Source organism: Staurois parvus, unplaced genomic scaffold (genome assembly GCF_062004578.1).
Source record: "Staurois parvus isolate SC_StPar_1 unplaced genomic scaffold, SC_StPar_1.0 ptg000254l, whole genome shotgun sequence".
Classification (NCBI taxonomy): Eukaryota; Metazoa; Chordata; class Amphibia; order Anura; family Ranidae; genus Staurois; species Staurois parvus.
Genome location: NW_028318050.1, coordinates 790,829 through 803,588, shown reverse-complemented (window position 1 = coordinate 803,588; position 12,760 = coordinate 790,829). Strand labels below are relative to the sequence as shown.

At 46.0% G+C, this 12,760-nt stretch overlaps 1 protein-coding gene across 1 annotated transcript; it reads left to right on the top strand.

Annotated features, from left to right (window-relative positions):
• Nucleotides 1-492: 492 nt before the first annotated feature.
• On the top strand, nucleotides 493-11,876 carry LOC149459564 (uncharacterized). Its single transcript, XM_089680966.1, has 3 exons — nucleotides 493-510; nucleotides 5,277-5,559; nucleotides 7,820-11,876. Exons 1-3 carry the CDS (start codon nucleotides 493-495, stop codon nucleotides 7,954-7,956), a joined length of 438 nt encoding a protein of 145 aa, XP_089537092.1. The 3' UTR covers nucleotides 7,957-11,876.
• The last annotated feature ends 884 nt before the right edge of the window (nucleotides 11,877-12,760 follow it).

Here is a 12,760-nt window from a genome sequence, read left to right as displayed (position 1 = left end):
GTGAGCAGACATTTCTTAAGCAAGGATTTCTTATAGTACCACAAAGCCCAGCAGGCAGAAAATATTCACACAACATATGTATTAAAGAATAAAAGTAAATATTTATAAAACTTATAGAAATAGCGTATATATATATATATTCAATAGGAAATGAAATAGGCATTTTACCAAATCCATCACAACAAGCCGTTCCTCTAATCTGGCCACACCCCTGGGATCACTGGGCAGCCTATGGCAGCCTGTCCCTCCCTCTGCAAGCTTTGCCTCCTTGCCGGTGATTGGCCACCAGATCTGTAGCTCAGAAAAGGCACACAGGCAGCCAATCAAAGACGAGGAAGCGGAGCTAGGAGAGGAGGAGCTGAGCGGCAGCGCAAAGATTTGAGATCGAGCGAGGGAGCAGCTGGAGCCAGTGAAGAGGAGGAGAGCGGCTGGAGAAGGAAGACAGCTGATGGGTAAGTGTCTGTGTCTGAAGGAGGGAGCCCAGGCTGGAACATGGGTCAGCACAGCAATGTAAGTATAATTGGTGTCAGTGGGAGGAATAGTGCCCCATCATTGGTGTCAGTGGGAGGAATAGTGCCCCATCATTGGTATCAGTGGGGGGAATAGTGTCCCATCATTGGTATCAGTGGGAGGAATAGTGCCCCATCATTGGTGTCAGTGGGAGGAATAGTGCCCCATCATTGGTATTAGTGGGGGGAATAGTGCCCCATCATTGGTGTCAGTGGGAGGAATAGTGCCCCATCATTGGTGTCAGTGGGGGAATAGTGCCCCATCATTGGTATCAGTGGAAGGAGGAATAGTGCCCCATCATTGGTGTCAGTGGGAGGAATAGTGCCCCATCATTGGTGTCAGTGGGAGGAATAGTGCCCCATCATTGGTATCAGTGGAAGGAGGAATAGTGCCCCATCATTGGTGTCAGTGGAAGGAGGAATAGTGTCCCATCATTGGTATCAGTGGGAGGAATAGTGCCCCATCATTGGTATCAGTGGGGAGGAATAGTGCCCCATCATTGGTATCAGTGGGAGGAATAGTGCCCCATCATTGGTATCAGTGGGAGGAATAGTGCCCCATCATTGGTATTAGTGGGAGGAATAGTGCCACATCATTGGTGTCAGTGGGAGGAATAGTGCCCCATCATTGGTATTAGTGGGAGGAATAGTGCCACATCATTGGTGTCAGTGGGAGGAATAGTGCTCCATCATTGGTGTCAGTGGGAGGAATAGTATCCCATCATTGGTGTCAGTGGGAGGAATAGTGTCCCATCATTGGTGTCAGGGGGAGGAATAGTGCCCCACCATTGGTGTCAGTGGGAGGAATAGTGCCCCATCATTGGTGTCAGTGGGAGGAATAGTGCCCCATCATTGGTGTCAGTGGAAGGAATAGTGCCCCATCATTGGTGTCAGTGGGAGGAATAGTGCCCCATCATTGGTGTCAGTGGGAGGAATAGTGCCCCATCATTGGTGTCAGTGGGAGGAATAGTTCCCCATCATTGGTGTCAGTGGGAGGAATAGTGCCCCATCATTGGTGTCAGTGGGAGGAATAGTGCCCCATCATTGGTGTCAGTGGGAGGAATAGTGCCCCATCATTGGTGTCAGTGGGAGGAATAGCGCCCCATCGTTGTCAGTGGGAGGAATAGCGCCCCATCGTTGTCAGTGGGTGGAACTCTAATAGGAAGAGGTGGAGCCTAAAGAGAAAGGGGCAGAGTTTGCAGATAAAAGGGTGGGCACATTTAGATGCGGGGTGGGGCCCGATTTTAGTCTTGCCTAGGGCAGCACATAACCAAAATACACCACTGGGGGAACCCCACTGACAACTGAAACATTAATGAATGTTTCACTACCAAAATCCCACGTGACTTCATAATAGAACTCATGTGGTGTTTTGGTAACTGAGCGGGATCTTACCACATACTCAGATGCAGGAAGATACCGCTCAGTAAATTGTTTGAAGTTCGCGGTCGAACATTCTGTAGGTTCAGATGTGTGACACGGGGGGTGTTCAGCCCATCACTAGTGCTGCATAGCAAAAAATAACCTGGTCATGAAGGGGGATAAAATCTTGTGGAGCTGAAGTGGTTAAACATGTTCTCCATCTCAAGTTAAAAGTTGTTCCCGTGATGAAAACATCTCTGCCTTTGCTGATGTCTTATTATGTGTCTGATATGTTGTATGCCTTACATCTGTTTTAGTTTCTTTTGGAGAAAAAATAGAGAAGATCAGAAGGATCATACTAAGTAAGTTGTCTTTGTTTTCGGTTGCGATCATTTCTTCACAATTTTCTTGTCCCTTATTGTGACTTTATTCTTTTAATTCATTTAGGTACCCGCTCATGCATTTGGGTAAGAATATTTACGATATCTATGTATAGAAGCATGGAATATGATATGATAAAATAGAACCCCTTTATAAATGCAACAGGATATTCTCCACTCAAATCAACAGGAAAAGGTTTTAAGACATTACAATTATTTGTGAGTAGAACACATTCACCAGTAGGGTGAGATGATGAACGACCTGCTAGAAGTAGAGAAGTATAGGATGAAGCTGATTCCTTCTCACAGTTACATCCCTGGGGTCCTTACATTTTCTGGGTTGTGTGTTTGGTCTTTTCTCTGATCATGGGTATCTAAAGCCCACCACCTCTATTTCGGGTAGAAAACTGAAGACCAGGGATCAGGAGAAGACATGATATGGTCATGCTGGTGGACCAATGACTTTTCGGTCAGATAACAGGTGACTGTGAACATACAGCAAGGCCAGCTGGCCTAGGATATTACTGTATCATTTTCTTACATGTCTCAGGACGAGATCTCCAAACTTGAAGGCCCCTGGGTCTATGCCCCTGTTGCAGCCCTTCTAGCAGAGGTCTCCAAACTTTCTATAGAAAGGGCCAGTAAATTGTCTTTCAGACTTTAAGGGGGCTGGATTGTGGCCATTAGGAGTAGAAAAGGTCCCAACGTAAGTGTGAAACAGTGCCCCATCTTTTTAGTCAGTTACTGAATTTTGCCCCATCTTTGGTGTCATTGGACCCCATTGGAAGAAATTGTTCTCCATCGTTGATGTCATTGGAAGGAATCATGCTACATTGTTGATGTCATTAGGAGAAATTGTCCCCCATCATTGATGTCATTGGAAGGAATCGTGCTACATTGTTGATGTCATTGGGAGGAATTGTGCCGCTTCATTGGTGTCATTGGTGGGTAATTATGCCCCTTTGTTGGCATCAGCAGATGAAATAATGCCCCAAGGGCCTGATAAAAGCAAACAAAGGGCCACATCCGGCCCCCTTACAGGACCACTGCCTTACAGGAAGGAAATAGTGGGGTGCACTTTCCATACTGGATTACTTATTCATTTTAAATTATTGAGAATGCATTCAGAAATATTTCACAATGGGAATCCCAAAGAGAAATTATAAACTGGGAAGGTACCCATTCCACCCACAGTAGATTTAAAATATTGGTTTAGACAGTGGTGCTCAACTGCCTTAGCCAATAGGGAAGTGCATGCCAAGGATCAGCAACCCCTGGATCGTGATCTGATCTTGCCATCCTAGATTATCATAGTGCAGCGAGCCAGCACCAGTGGTGGAGGGATCAGGGGCCACATAAGCCGATGCTGAATACAGGAGTTTGGGTGTGCCTTCAGAAAGTGCACTACACCCGCAAGATGACATAGAAGTCAATGGCAAAGTGCAGCTAACCCGCAGGAAAGCCTCAGGTGCACTGAGCTGCATTGGCCTTGCCTGTAAACCACAGTGCATCAGTGTGAAAGCAGCTTTATACAGGGGCGTATTTGCCATGAGGCCAACAAGACACTACCCTAGGGTGGCATTTTTCAGGGGGGGGCCACGCCGTGCCTGGGAAGAAGGGACATCAGTGATGTCACTTACTACAGCAGAAGAATCCAGTGAGGAGTGGGAGTAACAGGCCTCCCCTGGACACTGCCGTCCTCTGGCATCATCACTCAGTCCTGGCTCCCCACCACCATCCACTGCAGAGAGCTCCGGGAACTCCGATCCTCAGAACAGCCTACAGCCTGACCAGGCAGACTGCATGCTGGGAGTTGTAGTCCTTCCCCTGCCTCCGACCTGCCACCTCCACAGGAGCGAACTACAATCCTGGCAGGCTGTGCTGGGGAAGGACTACAAATCCCAGCATGCAGTGCGCCCCACCAGGCTGTAGGCTGTTCTGAGGGTTGGAGCTCTCCACAGTGGATGGTGGTGGGGAGCCAAGGCTGAGCGATGATGCTAGAAGATGGCAGTGTCCAGGGAGGCAGGGATCTCTGTCACAGAGATGGAAGAGGGAAGGGAAATGCGGCTGTGAGGAGGATACATACGGGCAGTACATGGCTCCCCCCCTCGGTCTCCACCCCTCCACCAGGCCTGGTGAGAGATCTCCATCCTACTACTGTGTATACCATGTATACTATTGTGGGGGGGGGGGGGAGCTGACAGAGACTGACCAGAGATTGCCAGCTGACTGACTCATACCACTAACTGACACCTAGGCACCTTTCATACCACTAACTGACACCTTCTCACCGCTTATACCACTAACTGAAACCTTCTCACCGCTCATACCACTAACTGACACCTAGGCACCGCTCATACCACTAACTGACACCTAGGCACCTCTCATACCACTAACTGACACCTTCTCGCCGCTCATACCACTAACTGACACTTAGGCACGGCTCATACCACTAATTGACACCTTCCCTCCAACTTACAACTAACTGACACCTTCACACTGCTCATACCACTAACTTACACCTAGGCACTGCTTATACCACTAACTGACACCTTCACACTGCTCATACCACTAACACCTAGGCACCGCTCATATCACTAACTGACACCTATGCACCGCTAATACCACTAACTAACACCTTTACAGAAAGATGTGGCCGACCACTAAGTTCTGCTCAGCAAATGTTGGTGCACTTGAGACAGTGGGGGTGCACTGGGGGGGGGGCATTTTTGTGTTGCCTTGGGCAGCACAAAACATAAATACACCACTGGTGTTATAGGGGCTCAGGACAGTACAGCTCATCTACATTTGCAGTTTGGGGGAGGGGGGGCTATAAAATCCCATAGTTCATTGTGGCCCACGACTGGTTACCAAATCATTTAGGTGGCCCTCGCTCTTCAAATGGTTGAGCACCCCTTGGCTAAGGACATTGCAGGCTTCATAGTCATGGATTTAGTGTGATGTACAATCATTTCTCTTGTTGCTGTTATCTAATGATTATTGTTTTGTATCTTTCATTATATAGTGGTATCTTCCAGGATATCACACAGTTGGGATCTTTTCAAGGTCATCAGAGAGTGACTATGAATGGCTTATCAACCGACTAAAATGGGAGCCCTTCCATATCAATATGATAACCGTCCTTCCTCACTACATCTCCAACAATGGTGAGGAGCAGTTCATGGAGGCCGTCTCTCGGTGCACGTTCGGTATTTTGTATCACACCAAGAATAGCGGACGGATCAACATTGTGGACGTCACCGACAATTTATATAATAAGGAGCTGAGATATCTGTCTGAACGCCTAGGTAAGAGGTCATCATATATGTGGCTGATTCATAACACAGACGGCTACATGGGCTGATGTTCCATCATGTATGATTCGGGTAGTAGGGTTCATCACCGCCCATCCCCCACCATGGTCAGCTACTTTATTCACATAATTCTGCTTCCTTAGGAAATATCTAGTGAGCTTTGTTATGTCTTGCTTTGTTCTGCACTGTGTGTCTGTGTGGAGGTGGATATCGTAGGAAAGGATTTGCTTCTTAATGTCAGAGATGCCGCCCCCCCCCCCCCGATAACCAGTGATCTGATAGCTGGTGTAGGAGGGGTGGAGGAAGCACAGATTGGATTGCAGGGAGATCCTTACAGTGCAGGTCCTCAGGTACAGCTTCCTCTCCAGCAAGGAGAATCGTGAGCAGTATAGTAGCACCATCACCAAATCTCACTCTGAATCTGCTGAGACTAGCAATCAGAGGCAACAGTGCCTTAGATGATCTCACACTGCAGCTACAGAAAGAGAATGCCTAGGCACAGGAATTTCACTGCAACTTCTCTGGAGGAATTCCAAACCTAAGGTAGATTTTCAGGGTACTCCTTAGACACAATAACCATTCCAAGATGGTTCCTATAAAACAGGAAATATAAACATCTTTATGCCCAAGTCCACATTTAAGGGAACCTCTGGTTTGTCCGTTGAAGCAAAGCAACAACCTCCGTTATTTGCCCACCTATCTGCTGCTCATTCCCTCAGCTCCCCATTTCTCTGTTCACCCGTCATGGGAAAGAAACTTACCTGAGGCATGTGACCCTCTCCCCTTTACAATTACCACCATTACTACAACTGATATTACTACCAACACTAATGATGATTATTATTATTTATTTAGTTTAATCGAGGACCTATATAGAGTCACAGTTTGCTTCTTTCTGCTGCTACTACCACAACTACTGCTATTCCCATTACAGCTACTACCCCAACTACTACTATTCTTACTGCACCTCCTACTACCTCAACTACTACTATTCCTACTACACCTCCTACTACCCCAACTACTACTATTCCCACTACACCTCCTACTACCTCAACTACTACTATTCCTACTACACCTCCTACTACCTCAACTACTACTATTCCCACTACACCTCCTACTACCCCAACTACTGCTATTCCTATTACACCTCCTACCACCTCAACTACTAATATTCCTATTACACCTCCTACTACCCCAACTACTGCTATTCCCATTACAGCTACTACACCTCCTACTACCCCAACTACTACTATTCCTATTACACCTCCTACTACCCCAACTACTACTATTCCTATTACACCTCCTACTACCCCAACTACTACTATTCCTACTACACCTCCTTCTACTCCAACTACTACTATTCCTACTGCTGATACTACCCCAACTACTGCTATTCCCATTACAGCTACTACCCCAACTACTACTATTCCTACTACACCTCCTACTACACCTCCTACTACCTCACTTACTACTATTCCTACTACGCCTCCTACTACCCCAACTACTACTATTCCTACTACCCCTCCTACTACCCCAACTACTACTATTCCTACTACACCCCCTACTACCCCAACTATTACTATTCCTACTACACCTCCTTCTACTCCAACTACTACTATTCCTATTACACCTCCTTCTACTCCAACTACTGCTATTCCCATTACAGCTACTACCCCAACTACTACTATTCCTACTACACCTCCTACTACACCTCCTACTACCTCACTTACTACTATTCCTACTACGCCTCCTACTACCCCAACTACTACTATTCCTACTACCCCTCCTACTACCCCAACTACTACTATTCCTACTACACCCCCTACTACCCCAACTATTACTATTCCTACTACACCCCCTACTACCCCAACTATTACAATTCCTACTACACCTCCTACTACCCCAACTACTACTATTCCTACTACACCTCCTACTACCCCAACTACTACTATTCCTACTACACCACCTCCTACTCCAACTACTACTATTACTACTATACCCCCTACTACCCCAACTATTACTATTCCTACTACCCCAACTACTACTATTCCCACTTCTGATACTATCTAAACTACTACTATTCCTACTACACCTCCTACTACCCCAACTACTACTACTCCTACTACCCCTCCTACTACCCCAACTACTACTATTCCTACTACACATCCTGCTATCTCTGCTGCCGCACTCATCCCATGTAAATATTCTTCCATGGATGTATGCATTGGATGTAACGTGATGTCTTTATACACAGGGAAGGAGAAGGTGATTGTGGTTGTTGATGATCTGGAGGACGCCAGTAGTAAGGAGAAGGCCCAGATCCTGGAGGCACAGCCCAGTATTGGACGTTTGGCCGAGGATCTCTTTCTCTTTAGTGCAAATGAGAAATAAACTATGAGAAGCGGTGAAAGTACACGGGAGTCATAACACGTACATACATGTAAAGGCAATGACACTTCTATTAAAGGAATCCTTGGTGATCCCGCCATCAACATCCTTGTTCAGTCACTTCCTATTATGGAGTGACAATTATCTTCTAATTGTGGCCCCGATGTTGTCACCCGCTCACATGTGGCCCCGGTGCAGACTACAAGGGTCTGAGCTGACACACATTCTGTTGGCTTGGTCCGCTGTAGTCATTATCAGGATTCTGATCCAAGGCAATATACAGTTAGGTCCATATATATTTATAATATATATATATAATTTCAGTCCTTTTATGATCACCACGTGAAATTATTCCATATCTCCAAAGTCTCCACGTGAATATTCAAGATAATTCTTCAGTTGTGCCGTGCTCCCCTATTAGGTGTGCACTCACCAAAAATAATTGCCTTCCATTCTCATGGTTGGCATTTGTGCGTTGGTATATATAATGCTCCAAAGACCAGATAATCCTTCAAGACACAACATGAGTTCTTCCAAAGATGGCCCAAATTCTCCAGTGTATTAATAAACTCAGAAATGGTGAATTCACGTTCCACTGTATTGGACTGTTTATTATATTATGATTGAATATAAATATTTTTTAATTACAGAATATGATTTATACATACAGTATATAGCTGTCCATGCAAATGAAACAGGCCATTGTAAGGCTTCAAAAATGAAACAAATCCATCAGAGAGATCGCAGCAACATTAGGAGTGGCCAAATCCACAGTTTTGTACATTCTGAGGAAAGAAGAACGCACCGGTGAGCTCAGCAATATAAAAAGGCATGGACGTCCATGGAGGACAACTGTGGTGGATGATCGCAGGATCCTCTCTATGGTAAAGGAAAACCCATTCACAACATCCAGACAAGTGAAGGACACTCTCCAGGAGGTGGGTGTATCATTGTCAAAGTCTACAATCAAGAGAAGACTTCACGAGAGCAAATACAAAGGGTTCACCACAAGGTGCAAACCATTCATAAGCCTGAAGAATAGAAAAACCAGATTAGACTTTGCCAAAAAACGTCTAAAAAAGCCGGACAAGTTCTGGAAAAGCATTCTTTGGACGGATGGAACTAAGATGAATCTGTACCAGAATGACGGGAAGAAAAAAGTGTGGAGAAGGCTTGGAACAGCTCATGATCCAAAGCACACAACGTCATCTGTAAAACATGGTGGAGGCAGTGTGATGGCATGGGCGGAGGCAGTGTAATGGCATGGGCATGCATGGCTTCCAGTGGCACTGGGTCATTGGTGGTTATTGATGATAAGACAGAAGCAGCCGGATGAATTCTGCCGTGTTTAAAGATATACCGTCAGCCCAGATTCAGCCAAATGCAGCAAAGGTGATTGGACAGCGCTTCACAGTACAGTTGGGCAATGATCCAAAATACACTGCAAATGCAACTCAGGAGCTTTAGAAGGACAAGAAGTGGAATATTCTGCAATGGCCGAGTCAATCACCGGACCTCAACCCAATTGAGAATGCATTTCACTTGCTGAAGGCAAAACTAAAGGCAGAAATGGCCACAAACAAAGAACAACTGAATACAGCTGCAATTAGAGCCTGGCAAAGCATCAGAAAGGAGGAAACCCAGTCTTTGGTCAGGTCCATGGGTTCCAGACTTCAGGCAAAGCATCAGAAAGGAGGAAACCCAGTCTTTGGTCATGTCCATGGGTTCCAGACTTCAGGCAAAGCATCAGAAAGGAGGAAACCCAGTCTTTGGTCATGTCCATGGTTCCAGACTTCAGGCAAAGCATCAGAAAGGAGGAAACCCAGTCTTTGGTCATGTCCATGGGTTCCAGACTTCAGGAAAAGCATCTCAACAAAATATAAAAAATTAACATTTTATTTATGATTATATTCAAGTGTCCAATTACTTTTGTTCCCTTGAAAAAGGGGGATGGCTGCTCTTAAGAGCTGTAATTCCTAACCCTTCCTTCAGTTTGGATGTACATACCCTCAAATTACACCTGAGAGTGCGCACTTTCAGCCCATATCCATTAAAGAACTAGAGCTTGAATATGTTTTGATAAATACCTGAAAAAATCTAAAATTGTGCCTGTGTCCAAATATATATGGACCTAACTGTATATATTTCAGGTACATACAGTATATAGTGCCATCACTTTCCATATATATTGTACATTCCCATCAGTCCCTAACCCTCAAGGGGTGTACAATCTAAGGTCCCTAACTCACATTCTTACATACACATACTGGGGACAATATAGATAGGAGCCAATTCACCTACCAGCATGTCTTTGGAGTGTGGGAGGAAACCGGAGTACCTGGAGGAAACCCACACAGGCACAGGGAGAACATGCAAACTCCAAGCAGGTGGTGCTGTGGTTGAGATTTGAGCCAACGACCCGAGTACTGTCAGGTGGAAGTGCTAACCACTTAGCCACTGTGCTGTCCTACCTAGTCGCTGTGCTGCCCACATGTGCTGGCCGTGTATGCAGACAGGAGATCTATTTCTGGTCAGCCAGTCCTGTGATGGAATCATCCCCTCCTGTGTTACATCTCAGCGCCACTGATCTTCTGCAGCCACTTCATGTCTGCATGCACCCCAGTGATGGCTGTGATGGTATTTCTCAGGGCGAGATTCCTGAGGATGACATCAGTGGACATCACGCCTGTGTCATGTGTGTTGAAACAGCCATTTGTAGCCTCTACTGTGAGCCAATGTGACAGGATGACAACTCAGGAGCACAGATGGGAGACAGGGACGGAGAGTTGTCACCTTATAATAGGAACAAGGAGCTTCATGGCGGGATCACCAGAGATTATTTTAATGCAATCTGCAAAATTAAAAATATTGAAAATGACTTTTGAAATCGCATTAACACGGTAGAACTTGTATCGGTTTTTTATATTTGGGCGTAACTAAGCTTTATTGATTTTTAACAAATTTATGGGACTGATGTATTCAATCTTTTTTGTCTTCTATGTATCAACCTTGTAAATCTTGTGTTGTTTTGATGTAATACTTGACATCTTAGAATTTATCCCTCATTTATCATCCAGATGAATGTTTATGTTGATGTATTTTTTGAAGAGTTATATAAAATGATTTGTACATCCGATCAATCCAACTCCACTCCAGGTCACGCCCGCATCCCCAGCTCTCCTTTTTTCTCATGTATTTGTTTGTTTTTTTAACACTTTTTAAAAATAATGTCCTTGCTTGTATTGTTATACTCACTGTGGAACCTGGAAGTCCAGTTAGAACCCTCTGCTGGCTACGTGACGAATACGTCTGTTGTTTTTGCTATGCCTTTCCAGCATCGTCCTGATCACGTCACGGCCCTCTGGGGTGCATTATGGGACATCCCCCGTCTGCCACTTTAAGAATCCCTCGCTCATCACAGGCAACTTCAGAGGCCGTTGCCAGCAGAGGGTTCTAACTGGACTGACAAAGTTGCTGGAGAGTGGATGGCATCGTCCTCATCACATACATGCTACTGACCAAGTAGCTCTCTGAGGTCCTAGATAATAAAATGATTGTAATTAGTCCTTTACAAATGAGGACGGTCTCAGCCTCTGCCCCTTTAGCTTGACAAAGGAGCGCGCTTCCACCCCCAGAGGTTAGTGCATGTGCTGAAACACGTCGCTATGCATGCTGGTCCTTGACGTCATCACGCCAACGTTGCGCCTCAACGTGCGTTCCAGATGTCATCTTTAGGAGACTCCACATGCCGGCCGGCTTTTCTTCTCCTGTTACCACGATTCCTGAGCGCAGACGCGGCTGTCATAGCCAGGGCACAGCCGTTCCTCTACCTTTATGAGACCGCACCCTATGACCCTGGTTTTTCACAAAGAAATGTGAGTTGTTCTACATTTGACTCCTATTAAATATTGGTTTATACTGCACTTAGAGGTGCTTCTTTTTCTTTTCTGCATTATTCCTCCAACAAATACCAATGATGGGGCACTATTTCTTCACCTGACACCAACAATGGGGCACTATTCCTCCCACTGACACCAATGATGGGGCACTATTCCTCCCACTGACACCAATGATGGGGCACTATTCCTCCCACTGACACCAATGATGGGGCACTATTCCTCCCACTGATACCAATGATGGGGCACTATTCCTCCCACTGACACCAACGAAGGGGCACTATTCCTCCCACTGACACCAACGATGGGGCACTATTCCTCCCACTGACACCAACGATGGGGCACTATTCCTCCCACTGACACCAACGATGGGGCACTATTCCTCCCACTGATACCAACGATGGGGCACTATTCCTCCCACTGACACCAACGATGGGGCACTATTCCTCCCACTGACACCAACGATGGGGCACTATTCCTCCCACTGACACCAACGATGGGGCACTATTCCTCCCACTCCTATTAAATATTGGTTTATACTGCACTTAGAGGTGCTTCTTTTTCTTTTCTGCATTATTCCTCCAACAAATACCAATGATGGGGCACTATTTCTTCACCTGACACCAACAATGGGGCACTATTCCTCCCACTGACACCAATGATGGGGCACTATTCCTCCCACTGACACCAATGATGGGGCACTATTCCTCCCACTGACACCAACGATGGGGCACTATTCCTCCCACTGATACCAATGATGGGGCACTATTCCTCCCACTGACACCAATGATGGGGCACTATTCCTCCCACTGACACCAATGATGGGACACTATTCCTCCCACTGACACCAACGATGGGGCACTATTCCTCCCACTGATACCAATGATGGGGCACTATTCCTCCCACTGACA

Coding starts and splice junctions, on each gene's coding strand:
- LOC149459564 (XM_089680966.1), top strand. Junction 5,560..7,819: donor ATATCTGTCTGAACGCCTAG/GTAAGAGGTCAT, acceptor CTTTATACACAG/GGAAGGAGAAGGTGATTGTG.